Source organism: Bos mutus, chromosome 24 (genome assembly GCF_027580195.1).
Source record: "Bos mutus isolate GX-2022 chromosome 24, NWIPB_WYAK_1.1, whole genome shotgun sequence".
Classification (NCBI taxonomy): Eukaryota; Metazoa; Chordata; class Mammalia; order Artiodactyla; family Bovidae; genus Bos; species Bos mutus.
The window spans coordinates 20,947,287-20,967,654 of record NC_091640.1 but is presented as its reverse complement, the minus strand read 5'-3'; the positions used below and the strand labels follow the sequence as shown (position 1 = coordinate 20,967,654).

Below are 20,368 nucleotides of genomic sequence, written 5' to 3'. Positions count from 1 at the left end.
TGGCCTGTAGTTTTCTTGTGGTGTCTCTGTTTAGTTTAGTAAGAGTAATACAGGCATAAAATGAGTTTGGAAGCATTCTTTCCTCTTCATTTTTAGAGCATAGCTTGAGAAGAATGGGCTTTGATTCTTCTTTAAAATGTTAGAATTCACCAGTGAAGCCATCTGATCCTGGGCTTTTCTTTGCTGGAAGATTTTTGATTATTGATTTAATCTTCATACCTGTTGTAGGTCTGTTCAGACTTTCTCTTCATGATTTAGTCCTGGTAGGTTGTGTGTTCGGAGAAGGCACTGGCAACCCACTCCAGTACTCTTACCTGGAAAATCCCATGGACGGAGGAGCCTGGTGGGCTGCAGTCCATGGGGTCGCGAAGAGTCGGACACAACTAAGTGACTTCACTTTCACTTTGCACTTTCATGCATTGGAGAAGGAAATGGCAACCCACTCCAGTGTTCTTGCCTGGAGAATTCCAGGGACGGTGGAGCCTGGTGGGCTGCCGTCTCTGGGGTCGCACAGAGTGGAACACGACTGAAGCGACTTAGCAGCAGCAGCAGCAGGTTGTATGTTACTAAGAACTTCTTTTTAAAAATATTATTCAGTTTGTTGGAGTATCATTTTTTTGTTGCTTGTTTTTCTGGCTGTGCCATGCAGCATGCAGGATCTTAGTTCCCCAGCCAGGGACTGAACCTGTGGCCCTTACGGTGGAAGCCCAGAGTCTTAAGCACTGGACTGCCGGGGAAATCCTATAATTATTCATAGCAATCTCTTATGTTCCTTCTTACTTCTGTGTCATCAGTTGTAAAGTCTCTTCTTTCATTTCTGATTTTATGAGCTCTCTCTTTTCTTAATCTAGCTAAAGGTTTGTAAATTTTATTTATCTTTTCAAAAATCCCAACATTTAGTTTTTGTTGATTTCACCTATTGTTTTTCTCTTTTCTAATTCTTACTTCTGTTCTTATGTTATTTCCTTCCTTCTACTAACTTTGGGTTTAGTTTGTTCCTAGTTCCCTGGAATGTAAAGTTAGGAGTCATATTGTTCATTAAAAAACGGCTTTGCTTTCAATACAAGTGAAAACGTTATGAAAATAAGCCTTGTTCGTGGTCTGTGGCGGGTCCTCTGTGCCTTCCATGCTACTGGATGGTAGTCTCGAGAAAGGGAAAAGCCACAGTTCCTGTATTCAGTGAGCTCGACGGTTCCTACCAGGCAATCACCAGACTGTGGTGTTTCGAAGGAGGTCCTAGGACAGGGGAACATCTGGGAGTGAGGAGGCTGGCCCGGGGCGGGGGGGAGAAGGGAAAGCCCTGCAGTGATGGCCAGGGCAGCGCCATCTCTTTGGGTGGCAGAAACCTGTCCAAGCTGATGCTCTGCCTGGTTGACTTCCACCCACAAAAATCTCGGACCTCCAGCGTCTTCCACAAGGGAGGAGATGAAAATACCATTTAGGACCATGCCCCAAACTTCAGGTTGTGGTAAGAGAAGTTAAGCCCTGCAAGGCCAGCTGCAGTGGGTGGCATTTGCTCTAATCAGAGTGACCACCCCCCGCCACCCCGCCCCGATTAGAAGACGCCATTGGGACCAGCTGAGTGCAATCTTTCTCGGGTTCTCTTATCTAGCCAGTGAGCAGCCGAGGAGAGCACAGGCTGCAGGGATCCAGGGGATCTGAGATCCACCGCCAGAACTGAAAGTCTGTGGGGACTTGAGTAGTGTTTTGACTGATGCAAATGGCCTGCCTGAGACCCTGGCAGTGGGTGAGGGCTTCACTGGGCGGGCAGTGTTCGGAGCACCTGATCTCCAAGCAAGGCTGAGGCTCTTCTCACTGCCAGGGAAGTTCAGAGAGTAAACGGAAGCAGAAGGAAACCTAGGCTCCAGCTGACAGATAATTTCAGCCTGTCTTTTTCTAAATCTTTTTTTTTTTTTGGAGTGGGGATACTGATAGAAATAACTTCTATCTATCTCACTTTGCAAATCCCCAAATTAAAATCATGGCAAACATCATCCCATATTACCAAGTCACTGAACATTTCTAAACCTCATCTGAAAAGTAAGAAAACCCACAATACTTTCCTGATAAAATTGCTTGACAACTAAATAGGACAGTTTTGTTTAGCACCGGGCCTGAATAAGCCACGTCTGCTACCTAGTGGCGGCATTAGGGAAGTGCAGATTTTATTTTTCAAGAAGATGAAAAATAGCTCAGATTGGGTGCTGCTGCTTAGTCTCTCTGTCGTGTCCGGCTCTTTGCGACCCCATGGACTGCAGCTTGCCACGCTTCTCTGTCCATGGGGATTCTCCAGGCAACAATACTGGAGGGGGTTGCCATGCTCTCCTCCAGGGGATCTTCCCAACAGGGATAGAACCCAGATCTCCCACATTGCAGGTGAGTTCTTTACCGTCTGAGCCACCAGCCCCAGATTAGGTGAACAGCTCCTAAATAGAAGGAAGGCAAACATCAGGACACTTCTGACTCCCTGCCTGCCTTCCTTAATGGACCAACTCTGAGAAATTTTTCTATGTTGGTATTGGAGTCCTTTAAAAAGGTGGTTCTTAAAGTCGGTTCTTGAACTATTTCTTGGTCAGATGGAAGGTGAACCTACATTGCATCAACCATTTTTTTTGTGGTTCCCTATTTTTCTTAGGATTTTAAAGGATGCTGCTTTGAATTGGTAGTTCTCTTCCTGTCTCTCCCTCCCACCCCACTCCCATTTAATATATAATACCTTCTGTCGACTACAGATTCAGGTTTTGTGGTCCCAAAGACTGTACAATCTTAAAGTCATCTTGAAGGAAAGGGATACAAAATAAAAATTGGGCACAAAAGCTAATCTTTACTTGCATAGAAATGTCGGGGCTTAGAAAGAGGTCTGTGCAAGTGAGGGGCCCTGAGCTTGAGCTTTGCTAGGTTGCAGTGGCTCCAGCTTTGCATGGTTTTCTGGCTGCTCTGTCTTCCTGGTGCAACTAAGCGCTTCTCAAAGATTGCTTTGCTCTTCTGCGGTTTATAGAATATACCAGGGTTTATTCACTTTCTAAGATAGACAGCCACTTGCAGAACTTTCTTGATCTTTTCTCTTCTACCCGTGGATGAAAAGTAATTTTCTGTCATCACTCTGAGATTGTGACTCACTCTGGACTCATTCTTGCTCCAGCTGGGACCAAGACCTGAGAGGTTGATGAGTATGTGAAATGATACATGGCTGCATTGTATTGTAAGTAATTAAAACATACTCCTATACTCCTGTAACAGACATACAAGTTTCTAGTTTTAAATTTTATGAGACCGTACTAAATTTTGCTTTTGAACATGGCTATTTACATACTTATTCATTTATTTTTGCATTTATTTTTCCTTCTTCTAAATGATTTCCTAGAAACAAGAGTGGGATTCCATGATAATTGCTAGGTATCATTAAAATGTTTTTCCAGTAGAAATTTACTGACTTATAACCGTGGTGTTTCAATATTGTGCTGGCCCAGCCACTTCAGGTTCCCTGGGCTTGGGCTCCTGGATGTAAGAAAAATATGCTCCATTTCTTCCTTGGTGTAGTCCTTTTTGTTCATGGCATCAGGTATAGTCTGAAGAAATGAGCCAGAGCGGCTCCAGGCTCTGGAGAAGGTAGGAGTGTGCCTGGCAATGAGAGGTGGGGGAGGGTAAGTGGAACTGTGGAGTGTTCTCAGCCTTCCTCCACCCAGTTCCGGTGAGGCAAATGAGGTCCCCTCCAAATATGTGGGGTGTGTATGTGTGTGTATGAGTATGTGTGTTTGTGTGTGCGTGAGTTCAGTCATGTCTGACTCTTTGAGACCCCATGGACTGTAGCTTGCCAGGCTTCTCTGTCCATGGCTTCTCTAGGCAAGTATACTGGAGTGGGTTGCCATTTCTTCCTCCAGGGATTTTCCTGACCCAGGGATTGAACTCGTGTCTCTCGCGTCTCCTTCATTGGCAGACAGGTTCTTTACTACTGCACCAACATATGCAGGGCCCAAGGCAAAAGTTCAAATGGAGGCCCATAAGCATGCATTTAAATATATTTTAAAAAATGAAAGTCACTCAGTCATGTCCAACTCTTTGCGACCCCATGGACTATACAATCCATGAATTCTCCAAGCCAGAATACTGGAGAAGGTAGCTGTTCCCTTCTCCAGGGGATCTTCCCAACCCAGGGATCGAACCCAGGTCTCCCGCATTGCAGGCAGATTCTTTACCTGCTGAGTCACAAAGGAAGCCTAAGAATACTGGAGTGGGTAGCCTAGCCCTTCTCCAGCAGATCTTCCCCACCCAGGGATCAAACTGGGGTCTCGTGCACTGACTGCAGGAGATTCTTTACCAACTGAGCCATCAGGGAAGGCCACAGATATATTTAAAATTCATAAATCAAACAAAATGTTAAGTAAAATATGCTCTTCCTACTTTGACAAATACACCTTCATAATGACTTGGAAGGACAGATCTGAGTTTAGGATTCTGACTCCATGGCACTCCACACAGGAAAAGGGCAGCGAGAAGAAAGCTGGCCCAGCCTACTTGCTGCCATGGCGTCCTCCCACCCCTGAGACACGAACTCCAGAAGTGTGGCCCCTGGATCCTGCACATCCAAACGCCACCCATACCCTCTGTAAACAGCCCCCTATAGTCTCTTCTTAGGCCTAGGGGGCAGCAGGGACCACCCTTAGGGGGATCACCCAGGGAAGAGACACATGTGGGCACTGGGTATGTGTTCAGGGCCATCTGGGCAGGGGATTCTGTGGTTCCGGGTACCTGGAGACCAGTCTCAAGAGAGAGCAGCTTGAGTCCCAGCTACATTTAACACTTGGTACAATGGACTCCTTGCCCTTCAGGGAGGGGTGGGCAGACTGAGGCCCTCTGATGCATGGAGCCTAAGGCTGGGCCCCCCTTGCTCTGGGCTAAGAGATGTACTGGTAAGAACGTCCCTGGATAAAGTAAACTACCCCAGAAAGAGGACCTAAAGATACTCAAGGAAAAAGCCATCTGTCCACAGCTTGTCTGCAGTGAAGCCCACCAGGCAAAGTGCCTCAGTTATAGCTCAGAGCTTCCAGGCAGTTTTTAACATGAGTGAACAGCCAAGGATCACAAGTGTTTAAGAATAAATTCGACTGTAAAAGAGAATGACAGAGAAAGAGAAAGCGGGAAAAAACTATCGAATGCAGACATAGTACAATGAAATGAAAACTTAAAAAAAAAATGGAATCAATGATATAAGGGAAATCCAGAAAACAAGAATAACATGTGGAAAATCAGAAAACAAGAATGTGAAACGAATCGCCAGTCCAATTTCGATGCATGATACAGGATGCTCAGGGCTGGTGCACTGGGATGACCCAGAGGGATGGTATGGGGAGGGAGGTGGGAGGGGGGTTCAGGATGGGGAACACGTGTACACCCGTGGCGGATTCATGTCGATGTATGGCCAAACCAATACAATATTGTAAAGTAATTAGCCTCCAATTAAAATAAATAAATTTATATTAAAAAAAGAGTTCTTGAAAATTAAAAATGGGAATGCTGAAATTAAAATTTAGGTGAGGGACTTCCTTGGTGGTCCAGCGATGAGGACTCCACGCTTCCACTGCATGGAGGTGAGTTCAATCCCTAGTCGGGGAACTAAGATCCCACATGCTGTGCAGCACAGGCAAAATTAAAAAAAAAAAAAATTCAGTCAAGGAGAAGGAACATATAGTTGAGAAAAATCTCAAAAAATGTACGACAAAATAATCAAAGAGATGAAGAGGGTGCAAAAGTTAAGAAAATTACAGGGACTGGTTAGTGTCCAATACCCAATTAAGAGGAGTTTCAGGAAGAGCAAGCAGAGCAAACTGTGCAGAGGAAATTATCAAAGACATGATATAAGAACATTTCCACAAATCAAATAACTGGATCCCTAGGCTAGAAATAGCAATGGAGTCTCAATATGATGAATGAAAATGAACTCACACCAGGGTAATTTATCATGCAATTTCAATATACTGGGAATAATGAGAAGGTTCAAAATCCTCCAGAGAGAGGGAAAATAAAAAGTTACATATGTTATACAAAGTAAGTAATCGCCAGACCACACATCTTCTCAATGGCAATAATGAAGCAATGACACAAACTGAGTGGAAATCATTTTCAACCTAGAATTGTATATCATGTGTGTTGGTGCTGCTGCTGCTAAGTCGCTTCAGTCCTGTCCGACTCTGTGCGACTCCATGGACTGCAGCCCACCAGGCTCCCCCGTCCCTGGGATTTTCCAGGCAAGAGTACTGGAGTGGGGTGTCATTGCCTTCTCTGATCATGTGTGTTAGCCTGTTGCAAAGATGACTGCAAGAGTCCCTCAGGCCTCTTTGCAATGTGACTTTGCTTCTCCCATCAGGGTGTGCTCAGCCGCTCAGCCTTGTCCGACTCTTTGCCACCCCATGGACTGTAGCCTGCCAGGCTCCTCTGTTCATGGGATTTTCCGGGCAAGAATACTGGAGAGGGGTGTCAATTCCTACTCCACGGGATCTTCCTAACCCAGGGATCAAATTCATGTCTCTTGCATCTCCTGCATTGGCAGGCGGATTCTTTACCACTAGCGCCACCTGGAGTGCAATCTTTTTCTCTGCTCTTTGAATCTAGGCTGGCCTTGACTTGCTTTGATAACAAAACAGTGGTGAAAGTGACACAGCATAAGCTCTGAGCTCAAGGGTCAAGAAACTCTTATGGTTTTGCCCTTGAACTCTTAGTATGCTACCCTAGGAGTGCCAGTGGGAAAAAGCCAGGTCTAACTTACCAGATGGAGAAGGCGATGGCACCTCACTCCAACACTCTTGCCTGGAAAATCCCATGGACGGAGGAGCCTGGTAGGCTGCAGTCCATGGGATGGCAAAGAGTCGGACACGACTGAAGTGACTTAGCAGTAGCAGCAGCAGCAACTTACCAGATGGAGGAGGAGAGACTCCTTAGCCAAGTCTACAAGTCCATAGATACATTTTCTATCTTCCAAATTATTGTGGGCAATTGTTTTCTCAATTGTTTTATTGCTACATAAAGTTATGACCAACCTAGATAGCATATTCAAAAGCAGAGACATTACTTTGACAACAAAGGTTCGTCTAGTCAAGGCTATGGTTTTTCCTGTGGTCATGTATGGATGTGAGAGTTGGACTGTGAAGAAGGCTGAGCGCCGAAGAATTGATGCTTTTGAACTGTGGTGTTGGAGAAGACTCTTGAGAGTCCCTTGGACTGCAAGGAGATCCAACCAGTCCATTCTGAAGGAGATCAGCCCTGGGATTTCTTTGGAAGGAATGATGCTAAAGCTGAAACTGTAGTACTTTGGCCACCTCACGCGAAGAGTTGACTCACTGGAAAAGACTCTGATGCTGGGATGGATTGGGGGCGAGAGGAGAAGGGGACGACAGAGGATGAGATGGCTGGATGGCATCACTGACTCGATGGACGTGAGTCTGAGTGAACTCCGGGAGTTGGTGATGGACAGGGAGGCCTGGCGTGCTGCGATTCATGGGGTCGCAAAGAGTGGGACACGACTGAGCAACTGATCTGATATGATCTGAACACACGTAACCATATTCCTGGTTTTCAGTAGTAATTTTTTTTTACCACTATTTCTAGGACCTGGCTTCTTCACATGATAGTTTCAATTCCATATGCTCAGAGGGTGAGAACAGATGCTGTAAGGATTCTTGAAGCCTTAGTTTCAGAAGTCACACAGTGCCACATCCAACATAGGCTGTCACAGTAAGTTACACAGTGATCCCCATTCAAGGAGAGGGGAAATAGACCCCATATTTTGATGGGGCAATTGGCAAAGTCACATGGCAAAATGTTGGGAGAAAAAAGGGTGGGAAGGGATGTGGCCAACCTTGCCAACAGAAGTACCACACCAAGGCAAGTGTGAGGCTGTCTGTGTGCTAGTCACTCATCGTGTCCAACTCTTTGTGACCCCATGGACTGTAGCCTGCCAGGCTCCTCTGTCCATAGGATTTTCCAGGCAAGACTACTGGAGTGGGTTGCCATTTCCTCCTCCAGGGGAATCTTCCTGACCCAAGGGTCAAACCCAGATCTCCAGCATTACAGGCAGATACTTTACCATTTGAGCTACCAGAGAATAAAAATTACTTTTAGACATGAAAGTTTCAAAAATTTACATTTTCTCAGAAAGCTACTGGGCCCTGTATTTTTTTTTTTTTAAATTGCAAGTGTAAACCAAGAAAGAATATGACATGTGATCTGAGAACCAGGGGTTCCCACACAAGAGGGATGCCAAGGAAATCCTGGGTAGGAAAGGGCTGAGAGGAGCAGGAGGGTGGAGGACGGCCAGAGGGGTGTTTCTGAGAGGAGTGTCCTAGGGCTAAAATATAGCATCGAGAAATTATTTGATATTATCGAAAGAGGCATTTTCAGAGCTGTTGCAGGATATGAGATCTAACTGGCTGCCCAAGAAAAAAATAAACAACTGAAAAAAATGGAGGCAAATATTAACTTCAGAAAAAAAACCAAAAAGGTGTTCAAGAAAGGCCATGTAATCATGTGAACTACTTGGCATAAAAGTGAACAATAATAACACAACCATTACTTAAAAAATCGTGAGGACTCCCCTGGTGGTGGAATGGATAAGTATCCCCTGGCCAATGCAGGGGACACGGGTTTGATCCCTGGTCTGGGAAGATTCCACGTGCTATGGAGCAACTAAGCCCTCCCGCCACAATTACTGAGCCTGTGTGCTGCAACGACTGAAGCGGTGGGCCTAGAGCCTGTGCTCCAAAGGAGAGAAGCCACTGCAGTAAGAAGCCTGCTCACCGCAGCAAAGAGCAGCGCCTGCTCACTGCAACTAGAGAAAGCCCACACAAACAACAAAGAGCCAGTGCAGCCAAAAACAAATAAATAAAACTTGTTATTGCTGTTTACTCACTAAGTCACGTTTGACTCTTTTGTGACCACATGGACTGTAGCCTGTCAGACTCCTCTGTCCAGGGGATTTTCCTGGCAAGAATACTGGAGTGGGTTGCCATTTCCTTCTCCAGGGGATCGTCCTGACCCGGGGAACCCGCATTGCAGGCCGATTCTTTACCAATGAGCTACCAGGGAAGCCCAAAATAGAAATCAGTAATAAATAAAAAGACTAAAAAAATAAGAATTTGACTAAAATCGTGATAAAACTATATTGGGATGATGGAGGAAGGAAGTCTGTAATGTAGCATGGTATAAAGTCAGTATATTCTCTAAAATTAGTTGATCAAAATAGAGCAGTGTCCTTATTATTTAAAAGTGAGTGCTTCTGGGAAGTGAGAAGGGAGGTAAGCGGTGATCATGAAACAGGGAACTGGTATTTTTTGTTATAACTCTTGACCTTTTAAACTACAAAAAGTTAAAACAGAATGATTTCAAAAAATACGTTGAGAAAAAAGTTGGCTGTTAATCAGAGGAAAATATTATTGCTAAGAGCAGTTTCAAGTGAGTTGTCAGGGCAGAAATCCTCAAAAGAATTGAGGATGGCCTCTATGATTAAATTTTTTGAAGGTTTCATTTTAGGTGCCAGTCCCTATTTAAAGTTTTAAAACTAAAATTGAGTAAGACAAATTCCAATCCTTTAAAGTCTTGTGGTTTAGAAGAGCAGGCATACCAGTAAGCAAGTATTTTCAATGCAACATGAAAAGAGCTACCATAGCCACAGTAGAAAGTAATCTGAGACTACAAAGGAAAGAGATACCATCCTTGTTTAGGGGTGAAGTTGGAGATGTCTCTCCAGAAGAGCTGATCTTAGAAATGTGTGTTGGAGGATAAGTGGGTTCAGCTGGCTAACTAGATAGGTAAGAGCATTCCAGGTTGAGAAGCTCACATGAAAAATCTCAGCATGTTTCAGTCAGTTCAGTCACTCAGTCGTGTTTGACTCTTTGCAACTCCATGGACTGCAGCAAGCCAGGCTTTCCTGTCCATCACCAACTCCCAGAGCTTATTCAAACTCATGTCCATCAAATTGGTGATGTCATCCAACCATCTCATCCTCTGCCATCCCATTCTCCTGCCTTCAATCTTTCCAGCATCAGGGTCATTTCAAATGAGTCAGTTCTTCCCATCAGGTGGCTAAAGTATTGGAGTTTCAGCTTCAGCATTAGCCCTTCCAATGAATATTCAGGACTGATCTCCTTTAGGATGACTGACTGGATATCTTTGCAGTCCAAGGGACTCTCAAGAATCTTCTTCAACACCACAGTTCAAAAGCATCAACTCTTCGGCACTCAGCTTTCTTTATATGCTCAGCTTTCAGCATGTTTGGGAAAGGGTAATAATTCAACATTGCCAGGATGTGAAGGAGTAAGTCTGGAGTGGTAAATTGGAGCAGATCTTAGACAGTCTTGTGGGTTTGGCATGTAAGGATTTTCCCCTGAGATATGACACATCTAATGTACATCTTTGAAAGATCACTGGCTCTGAGACACCCGTGGAAGCTCCAATGTAGGATGCAGGACTGGGGGTGGGAGACACATTGGAAGACTAGCATAGGAAGTGAGGGCCAGACAGAGCGAGAGTTGAGAAATAGTTCAAAGGCTGATTCAGTAACAGGTCATAGTGACCAATAGGAGGATACAGGACCCAAAGATGTCTCTGATGTTTCACTCACGCACCAGAATCTATGGTGTGCCTTTTCTGTGCTAGGCACTCTGCCAGGCACTGGGGGCAGGGGGTGTATAGGGTTGAATATCACATGCTCCCTGCCCTACGCTGGTTTTCAGTTTAGTGGGAACACAGATATATATTAACAGAAACTGTAGTTGTGATGCTCTATTTTTACGAGGAGAACAGAGCCCAGAGGAAATGAGAAGAGCTGATGAAGAGGGAGAAGGTGAACTTAGAATGGGTAGAACTAATGAAGCTGAGAGAAAAGAGTTTGAAAAAAGTGTGGTCCATGGTGACAGACGCTGCTGAGAAAGTGGATGGCAAGGCTGAGGTGTCCCCCTAACGAGGCAACAAGGATGGCACTAATGGTCTCAGAATAGCAGGGAGGGCTGTCCATCAGATGTTTTGGGGTGTGGAGCAAAGAGGTGGTGACGATGCTGAGAAATGAATATAGCTCTTGCTTTCAGAAGCTGATCAGGAAGTGAAGAAGAGATAAGCCACGGAGAGGCAGCCTTCATAAAGATGTAGTTTTTAAGACAAAACACTTGAATATTTATGCTCATCAGGACCAGCTGTATAACTTGTGGATCCCAATGCAGAATGAAAATTCCAGTCCTCTTGTTAAATTGTTATGAATTTAAGGACCACAATAGCAGAGCGTGAAACCAGCTCGGGGCTCTTCTAAGAGCTGGGATCTGTACGATTAGCCCAGGCTGTGTGCCAGGAGGCTGGTCCTGATTCTCAAGGGGAAGGAGCCCAGGAAGGAAGGAAGAAGAGGGCCAGATCAGTGACACAGGCTGATCCCAGAGGAGCCAGGAAGGGACTCAGGATCCAGATGAAGTAGAGCCTTGAGCAAGAAGAAAACCAGGGCTTTGGTCATCTCTTGAGATGGAGGAGACGGAAGATGGACATTCCAATGGAGAGGAGGGGAGTGGGAAGGGGAGGACTTCACCCTGGAGCCATGACCTTCTTTATTGAATAATCTGTAGGTGAAGGGGCAGAAGCTTGTGGCAGCCTGAGATGAATGGAGGGCCACCGTGAGCAGTGCTGAGAAACCTGGGAGGAGCGGGGTGGGTCATTAGAGTGGCTGCTGCCAGCAGTGGATGGGGTGGGAACATTCTAGGGACCTGCTAGCTGAGGCCAAGAAAGTGATACAGCATGGAGGTCACTGATGGGCTTGGATTCATGTAGGGACAGAGGTGAGAAATGGGGCGGCTAGAAAGAATGGAGGCCTCCCTCACTGAGGAGAAACGAAAATGGTGATGAAAATGGGAGGGTAGGAGGCAGGGGTTCAGAGGGGATGGGATTTTAGCCTCTGCCCAAGAGCTGATGGTGAGCTTGATGTACTGGCCTGTCTAAAGGACTCGTGCAGAGAGAACTAGCTCTGCAGGAATGAGCAGGTGTCACGGATCATGGTTATTTTAAGAACAGGCGTTAAGCCTGGACGTGCGTCGGGGAGGGTCCACGGAAACGGAAGGTCACAGGTGCGCGTGAAGAGGCTAAGCGTGGGACGCGGGGTTACTTCCCCTTGAAGCCAGAAGGGGAGCCACATGTCACAAAGTCGGCTTGTTTAGACGCGGATGTTGAGAGCCACTGAGTTTATTCCACGAGACCTGCATGAGGCACGAGGGTACCCGCGACCTTGGCCATAGCCTGGGAATGGAGAGAACCGGGAGTTCTTATTGGAAACGAAGGGGGTCACCCTCGAGCAGCGAGAAGCCTCGAGGCGCCGGGCAGGCCGAGGCGGGCAGCCTGCAAACCTTCCCTCCAAGTCCCTCCGTGCCCGGTGGGTCCCTCGCTCGCCGCGGCCTCCCTGCAATTCGGTGACCCCCCGGAAGCGCCCCTGTTGCCCCACTAGATCCATTTAGGGCTTTAGGAGACCTCACTGGCCAAGAGGCCGTGGGGATGCGGAGGATCAACCAGCACACGCAGCCCCCGAAGCCTCCCGCCTGGCGCCCTCCTGGGCTTGTTTCTTAAGAACCGCTGCCAGCGATCCCCGGTTCACCCTCCTCCTTCTTAGCTTCCTTCTCTCCGAGGGAAACCTCCCCGGAACCCTGCCCAGGGCTCCAGGTGGCTGCCACTACCCTGCTTACTTTCTTGCTTGTCGGGGTGGGGTGGGGTGGGGCGGGGGGCTTCCTCGCCTCCTGGTGCCCAGCTGGGGCTTTCCGAATCCAGGCAGCAGGAGTCCGGCCGCCGCCGCCTTCATCTGGAAAGAGTTAAGCCTGCTTTCAGATGGATAAGATGCCCGAGGACGGCTATACCCCCACCCGCCCTACACCTCGGTTCCCCTAGCTCCGAGGGGTGCAGCTCGGCCGGGGCGCACGTGCTGCGGGGTCTGCCCGCGGAGCTTTGTGTGTAGGGAGGGTTCGGGGTCTTTCCGCCAGCGCACTCGGCCCAGGGCTGCGGATACTGCGCGAGCCGCTCTCCCTTTCGCGTTCCTGGCGGCTAGTCGCGTGGGTCCCTGCTGGCGCGCGGGGGACGCAGAAGGGGAGGAGCCGGCGAGCCCCGGGAGGAGGGGGCCCGCCGGCCCCGCCCCCGTCCCGCCCCCCGCGGCCGGAGCCCGGGCTGCAGCCAGGCGCGCCGGAGCCTGCGAGCCCGCGAGCCAGCGAGCGGCGGCCGCGGCCTCCCCTGCTTGCGGTGACCCCCGTCGATCCCGGGGCCCGCGCCCCCCTGGGGCAGGGATGCATCATGGCCACGCTGGCCTGCCGGGTGCAGTTCTTGGACGATACGGACCCTTTCAACAGCACCAACTTCCCCGAGCCCAGCCGGCCGCCGCTGTTCACGTTCCGCGAGGACCTCGCGCTCGGCACCCAGCTGGCCGGGGTCCACCGACTGCTGCGGGCGCCGCACAAGGTACGGCCGGGCGGGAGGCGGGGTGGGGGGGGCGGGCTGGGCCCCTTGGGCGCAGTCCCTGCTGCGGGACGCGCCGGGGTAGGGGCGCCGCGGGCGAGCTGAGCTGGGTGCGGCCGGGGGACCAGCGCCCAAGGGCAGACCTCCCCTCTCCCCGTTAGGCAGAGGGGTCCGGGCACGCGCCGGCTGGCTCGGGATCGCCCGGGCCGGCGAGGAGGACCGCCCCGCGTTCCGGCCCAGAGCGGGGGCGGGCAAGGCCGAACAGGTGCGGCGCCGACCGGAGGCGGGATGCAGGGGGTTCCCCGCGCCTCGCCGTTAGCTCGGCCGGGTGGGCGGGGTGGGTTCGGACGCCGGCGGTCGGTCCCCGCACCCTGGCGGGCGGGCGCCGAGCTGCGCGCGGAAAGAACCCGGGCCCCGGGGACTCTGGTCCTTTCGAGGAGGGCCCCGAGCGACGCCCGGGACAAAACCTCTTCGACCTCTGGGGCCGCTGCAGGCGGCAGCGCGACCCTCGAGATAAAGCACGCTTCCCGGGGACGCCTCTCCTTCCATCCCTGGGGGCGCCGCGGAGGACGCCGCCAGCGCTCAGCAATCGTGCTCAGAGCAGCCCCTTTTTTCTTAGAAGCAGGTGGTCTTTGGGGAGCAGTGGCCGTGGGAGGAGGGGCGGGGGCGCCGAGGGGCGGCCCTCGTGCACAAAGCCCGAAGTGAGTGACCCCTGGGAAGAATGGCTTGATTTTTTTTTTTTTTTCTTTTTCTTTTTTAACCCTTTGCGGGACAGGCATCTTGCAAAGTGTGTGTATTGCAAAGAGAGCTGGGCACTGAAAGCCAACCATTTAGTTTACCCAGGAGAACCCTTCCTCCCACTTCATAGAGTGACTGCATCTTGAATTACTTTCCTGGTACTTCCCCCGCCACACACCCCCGGCTTAGGTTCATATCAAAGCTTGTAGATGATTTATTCTTTGAGGATCAACAACTGATAAATATTTGGAAGCGTTAACACTTGATGACAAGAAGAACAAAATTAAGTTTTAAAAATTCCTTAGGTTTCTGTATGTTGTTCACCTGCCTTGGAAGAAGGGAGGGAGGTTGATGTGGAAACCAGTGAACTTTGGCAGTGGTGTCCGTTGGTAGTATATCACGGCTCCCCCTCCCCTCCCCAGCCCCCACTACTTAATGAGTAACCCGTCTTCAGGAATGAGGAGTAGGGCAGTTCTATCTCCTTTTCTCTGTGTTGGTGCAGGATGGATAGTCCCGGGAATCCCTGTGGTCATGAAAGGTTGGGTTGGGAGATGGGGAGACAGAAAGATGTCTTGTGGATTCAGCTTATCAGGATCACTTTGTCAGTTACTTGGTTCCTTGATCAGTGAATTCAGTTAAAAATCTTTGTAGGGCTTCTTCAGCATGGTTGTTTCATTCATTATGGTCTCTGATTATAGTGATCCTTTGTTGAAACCGCAGAAGACTCATAATTGTGGCCCTGTGACCTTGAAGTGGTTTCCTTGGATTTCAAACCCAGGGTTGACCTTTCAAGCTGGAAACTGACATACATTTTTATGTTTCCATGGATGAGCCCTGTAGCCTGATCCAGCGTTCCTGGTCTGGTAGGAGATCCCAATGCCCCAGCGTTGCGCTGTCCCCCGCCCCCATGCCCCCAGGAAGCCACAGCACAGCAGATGCACTGGCTCACAGGACTTTCAGCGATGACCCTTGTGGAATAAACAGAACCTGAAGACGTCCCACAGACACCCTTGATCCCTTGTCTTGGGGGGCCCGGCCAGCCTCAGTCTCAGAGTCTGTTGCCTGAAGACCCCTGTCGTACCATCAGATGTGTGGCATGGTTGTTCACATCTAGAGCCGACTCAGTGGCTGGTTGTATTAGCCAGGGTTCTACAAAGCAGAATTCAGGGCATTTCTGTGCCCAGGTGTGCATTACTATTGTAAAATGCTGGTTAATTTCCAGCAGGAGATCTCCCAGATTGAATGATCCATCTGTGATAGACAGAGCTAATGAGTTTTGAGTGCTTGGTATGTAGGTGTGTGCTCTACTAGGGATGTCAGTGTGGCATCTCATTTCATGTTACACATATCTGTCAAGTGCTGACTTTTACTGGACCTGTTTGATGGATGAGGAAACTGAGGCCAAGAACAGTTGAGTAACCTAGTTTCTCTAAGAGTGGGAGCTGATATTGAAACGTGGTCTGTGTGACTTGAGACCCCACTGCTGTTCTGCTCCCTGGACCAGTCGTTTGGCCAATTCCGCATCTACTCTGGCTTCTGTTCCATTAACTCGGGGAGTTCCCGACTCAGTTTTCTAGGCCAGGTACTTTTTGGCCTGGGGCAAGTGAATGTTACTAGCATGAGTAAGAGCACTGAGACAGAATTGCTGACTTGATAGAGTTCACAGCCAGAGGGGGAAGCAAATTGTTACCAACCTGGCTATGAATTAGCTAACGGTGAGGGAGTGGGCATGCCCCTGCCATGGGTCTCCTTGAGCCCGGCCTGGCAGAAAGATGAGTTTCTGGAGCAGGGGATATTCTGGGTGGTGAGGGGGGAGAAGCGTGACTGTGAAACTTCGGAAACTCTTAGCATCCTCAGCCATCTTACCTGGGAGTGCAGACTTTTGCTCGAAGTAGATGGCATACACAGAAAAGTGTGCAGGCCCCACGTGAGCAGCTGGATGAATTTTCACTAAGTGGACACACCTGTGTAACACACCCCTCAAAGACCTTGCAGAGGGTCTTAATTTGTAAAGTTCCCCTAAGGAGTCTCTGTGCTGGGAACCTCTGAATTGGTTTACCCCTCATGTCCTTCTCAGCCCAAGCTTGAGCCTATGTATCTTTTCCTAACCTTGGGAAGTATGTATAAATTTATCTTTTGTTTGCTGACTCCATTCGAAATTAGTTGTTCATTTAAACCATTGACTTGGACAGAAACAACACATTGTTCTTATAATGTTTTCTTTTTTTTCCCTAAGCTGGTAGACTGAAGCCTCCCCTCCCCCAGATTTTTACAGTAGTTCCTTGAGGATGATTAAATAAATGATTGGTCTGATAATAAAAAGGTCAGTACAGAGAATAGGTACCGTATTCTCACTGGGGAGACATTTATTCTGGTGGTTATATGTTTTATCTGGACTATGTGAGGCCTTTTGCTTTCAAATGCTGCATGAACAGGTGTTTATTTCTGGTTTAGTGCCTTAAAAAGAATTATAATTATAGGACTTCTAATTTACAAAAAACTGTGCAGTAGAATTAACAGAATCATGGACCTTTCAAAGCATGAATGTATTTGGATTAATTGGTGCTAAAGGCAAAGACTCTAAGGATTCTTATTTCTTTTTGAGAGGCAAACTGAAATTGTAGAATATTACAAAAAAGTGCTAACTAGCATGTGTGTCAAAATGGCAATTATGACCTAATAATTTAATTCAGGAAATGTTTCCCTGGCTGCTGTGGACTAGAGAGTAGAGAATAATAGCTTTCAGGTTCCTGCCACTTGCCTGCGCCAAGCACTGTCCCAGACATGCATTCTTCTGCCAAGCCCGAGACCACCCCATGGGTCAGGCACTGGGACAGTTGCATCTCAAAGCCGAAGAGCCCGAAGCAAAAAAAAAAGTCAGCGGGCCATGTGAGTGGGAAGTTCCAGGACTGGCATTTGGCACCAGGTCCGAGCCCTTAATGACTCTACTTCTGTCTTGAGTTTCCTCCTTCCAGGCAGCCTGCCCACGTTTCAGAGTTCCATCCTCTCATTGGATTAGCCTGGACGGTGCCCTGTTCATTCCTTTCCCACTGCCTTTCTCTTTGTGGTTCCCTTGCTGCCTCGGCTACACCACCTGCAAGACAGCTGATTGCTGTGAGGATTGGAACCTTGGTCCTCCGCATGTGGGCTGGGTGTCACCTGGGCTCTTAGAAATGCACTCTCAGGCCTCCCCAGGCCTGCGGAGTCAGAATGTGTGTTTTCCCAAGATGCATTGAAGATTCCTGTGCACACTGCAGTCTGGGCAGCGGGGACTAGAGGTCATTTAAGTTAGACTCAGTGCAGGGCTAAGAGGGTTTTCCATGCGCCCCCTGTTCACACATACCTGCCTTGAAGGTAAAGACCTGGCTGCCCAGTTCTCCAGGGTTCTCCCTGAGGCTGAGCAGCACTAAGACGAAGCGTGCACTGAGATGATTGATGGGCGTCAGTTTTAGAACACAAATCCACTGGTATTACTGCTCTAATGAATTTCCACCTTAATCCTCTTAAGGGACACATCTGTTTGTTACATTACATTAAGATTTTTTAAAGATGAGGTCATTAGTAAAGTTGGCCAGTGTGTTGTGTCACACAGCATCTTAGGACAAAACTGTTTGAGAATGTTGTATGAACAGCTATGGGCGTCTCCAACCCGAGTTGACTCCCAGTCTACCGTAATTAGCTCAGTTGGTTGGAGCTGGGCTATTGGGATCAGGCTCGTGGGATTGAACCCTTTATGGGTCAGTTGGCTTTGTGCCATGCGTGACCACAGACTGCATCAGGAACCCAGTTGGATGTCCAGCGGGTGCAGGCATGGCTCCCTGCCAGGGTCTGGGTGGGGGTGGTCTGGCAGAAACCTTTGGGGGTGAAGGGCTAATGTATAATGCGCTTGTTCTAGGCACTGTTCAGTGAGCCTTGGCGTTACAACCCCATTGACCTCACAAGAGTTAGTGCAGACCGACAGTGGTGTCTGCAGTTAACAGATGAGGAAACTGAGGCACAGGGAGCTTAGGCAGGTTGTCTAAGGTCACACTACTTTTAAGTGGAGGAGCTGGGATTTAAGGTCAAGTCTTTTTTTACTCCAGAGCCTGTAGCCAACTGTGTCCCATTATTAGAAAACTGGCAGAGCACATGCGCTCTGTGCTGGGCGAGGGGAGGGCGGAGGGGGCTGCCTGTCACAGGCTGTGAGTTAAGTCGGTGAGCTCTGCTAAGTCCTTCCAGTGCAGAAGCTCTTGGGAGTCTGTGCCTCTTGCCCTCGGAGTCCAACCTGCTTCCCTCTGGAAAACACAGTACTGCCTTTGCCCTCCTCCTCTGGACTCTGAAATGTTCGTCTTTAACGGTGGCAGATTTAAAACTGATTAACGTGCTGAAACCAACTCAGAAGCAACCCCCCACCCCCACCCCCCAACTCCAGCCTGCGTCCCCCTCCATGGTTTATTTTTCTCTGAAGTGTCCCTGGAACCTTCCTGTCCTCAGACGGAGGACAGTCACCTCTCCTGCAACCTCCGTACTGTACCTCTGGCCAGCTCAGGAGTGTCCCGGCTTTAAACCCGGTTTTCTAGTCTGAGTAGCTGGTTCCACGTCTGTGGGGCATTTCCAGTCTTGAGTTTGTCAGCATCTGGTCCTTTACGGAGGCAATCAGACTGCTTTTTGTTTGTTTTTGTTTTAGCTATTTTATTGGGTTATGTTACTGTGCCTTGTTCTGAACTAAGTAAGAAAGAATGGGGAAATTGTTACAATGAATGTTAAACCTCACCACAGGGATGTAATCAACAAAATCCAGATTGGGGGAAATTATAGTTTCTGTAACAAATAAATGGTAAAGGAGAAGTTGGAGATGGAAGGAAACCTTAGATTAAAAGAGATTTAAGAGATATATCCACCGGTTGCAACATGTGGCTCTAACTGGATGCTGATTCAAACAAACACATTACAAACAAATATTTGAGACCATTGGGGAAACCTGAACAGTGACTTCTGGATATTAAAAATTAGTAAAGTTAAGTTAATAAAAATAAAATGAATAACAGTATTTAACATTAAAATTATTAAAGTGTATAATAATATTGTGCTGTGTTTAAAAGTTTGTGTGTTTCAGAGATACATACTGAAATATTTATAGATGAAATCATATAATTTGCTTCAAAATAATCTTGGTTGAGGGGCAAGAAGTAGGTGGGTGAATATATAGAGGAAATAAGATAGACTATGAGTTAGAGCTGGTTGATAGATATATGGGTGAGTCATTAGACTATTTTCTGTACTTTTTCATACATTTAACTTTGTTTTTAATAAAAGAGATAAAAAGCTAGATTATGGGTTCTAAGGTTCCCTTTGGGTTCACAGTCCTTTCATTAAGTGTCAATGTGTGCCCTAAGTGTGTTTGCTATGACTGAGGTGGCTGATCAGCAAATTTTTTTGTAGTGCCTCTACTGATATTTAAGTCCAGTGTTCCCATCCTTGATCCCCTACTGCTCTATCTGTAGTTTAATTAAATGAAAGAGAAAGGAAAGGAAAGTGAAGTTGCTCATATTTACTATTAAGTGTGCCACACCCTGGACACCTGGCTTTCAACCCTCCTGACCACTGTGAGGGGACTTCCGCCCTCTGACGTCATCACGCAGGCTGCAGGCGCTGGAGGGGTGTGAGTGCCGGACCCGCGGGGAAGCAGCTGGCTGACCGCCGCCTGAGAGGTACAGTCTCCACTGCCTCCCTGACTTCCATCTTGTCCACAGCTTCAACGGATGTTTCTGGGCTCCCCGATCCCCTAAGTAGTGTATTCTTGGGCTAACACCCCCCCACCCCCACTGTCTTACTCACAAGTTTATAGCAAATCTTAATGGAATGAGGTGGAGGTTCCCTCCTTGCCTGGGAACCTGGCCATTAATAGGAAAAAATGAAAACTTAGAGATGGGGTCCATTCATTGGGTTTTAATGGAGGGAACAGTGTAGGAATCAGGCCTGTGTGACCAGCTAAGGAGGAAACAGGGTCAGAGTACGGCCCTTCTCTGCTCCAAACCTCCCTCAGTGCCCCCTGCCATTCAGGGTCACCCAGGCCCTTGAGGGGCTGGCCTGCTGCTCCCTGAGGTTTGGTTGCTTGGTTTGTTTCATGGTCTGCTTGGTTTACTGGTCTAGCCCTAGAACTCGGAACAGTGCCTGGAACATTGTTCGTGTA

At 48.4% G+C, this 20,368-nt stretch overlaps 1 protein-coding gene across 8 annotated transcripts in view; it reads left to right on the top strand.

Annotated features, from left to right (window-relative positions):
• Positions 1–13,163: 13,163 nt before the first annotated feature.
• Positions 13,164–20,368, top strand: part of FHOD3 (formin homology 2 domain containing 3) — a 523,370-nt gene continuing 516,165 nt past the window's right edge. For all 8 annotated transcript variants that reach the window (XM_070361542.1, XM_070361541.1, XM_070361540.1 and 5 more), the window contains exon 1: positions 13,164–13,461. In XM_070361542.1, coding sequence (XP_070217643.1) covers positions 13,297–13,461 — 165 coding nt within the window. In that variant the 5' untranslated portion in view covers positions 13,164–13,296. The remainder of the gene's footprint in view (positions 13,462–20,368) is intronic.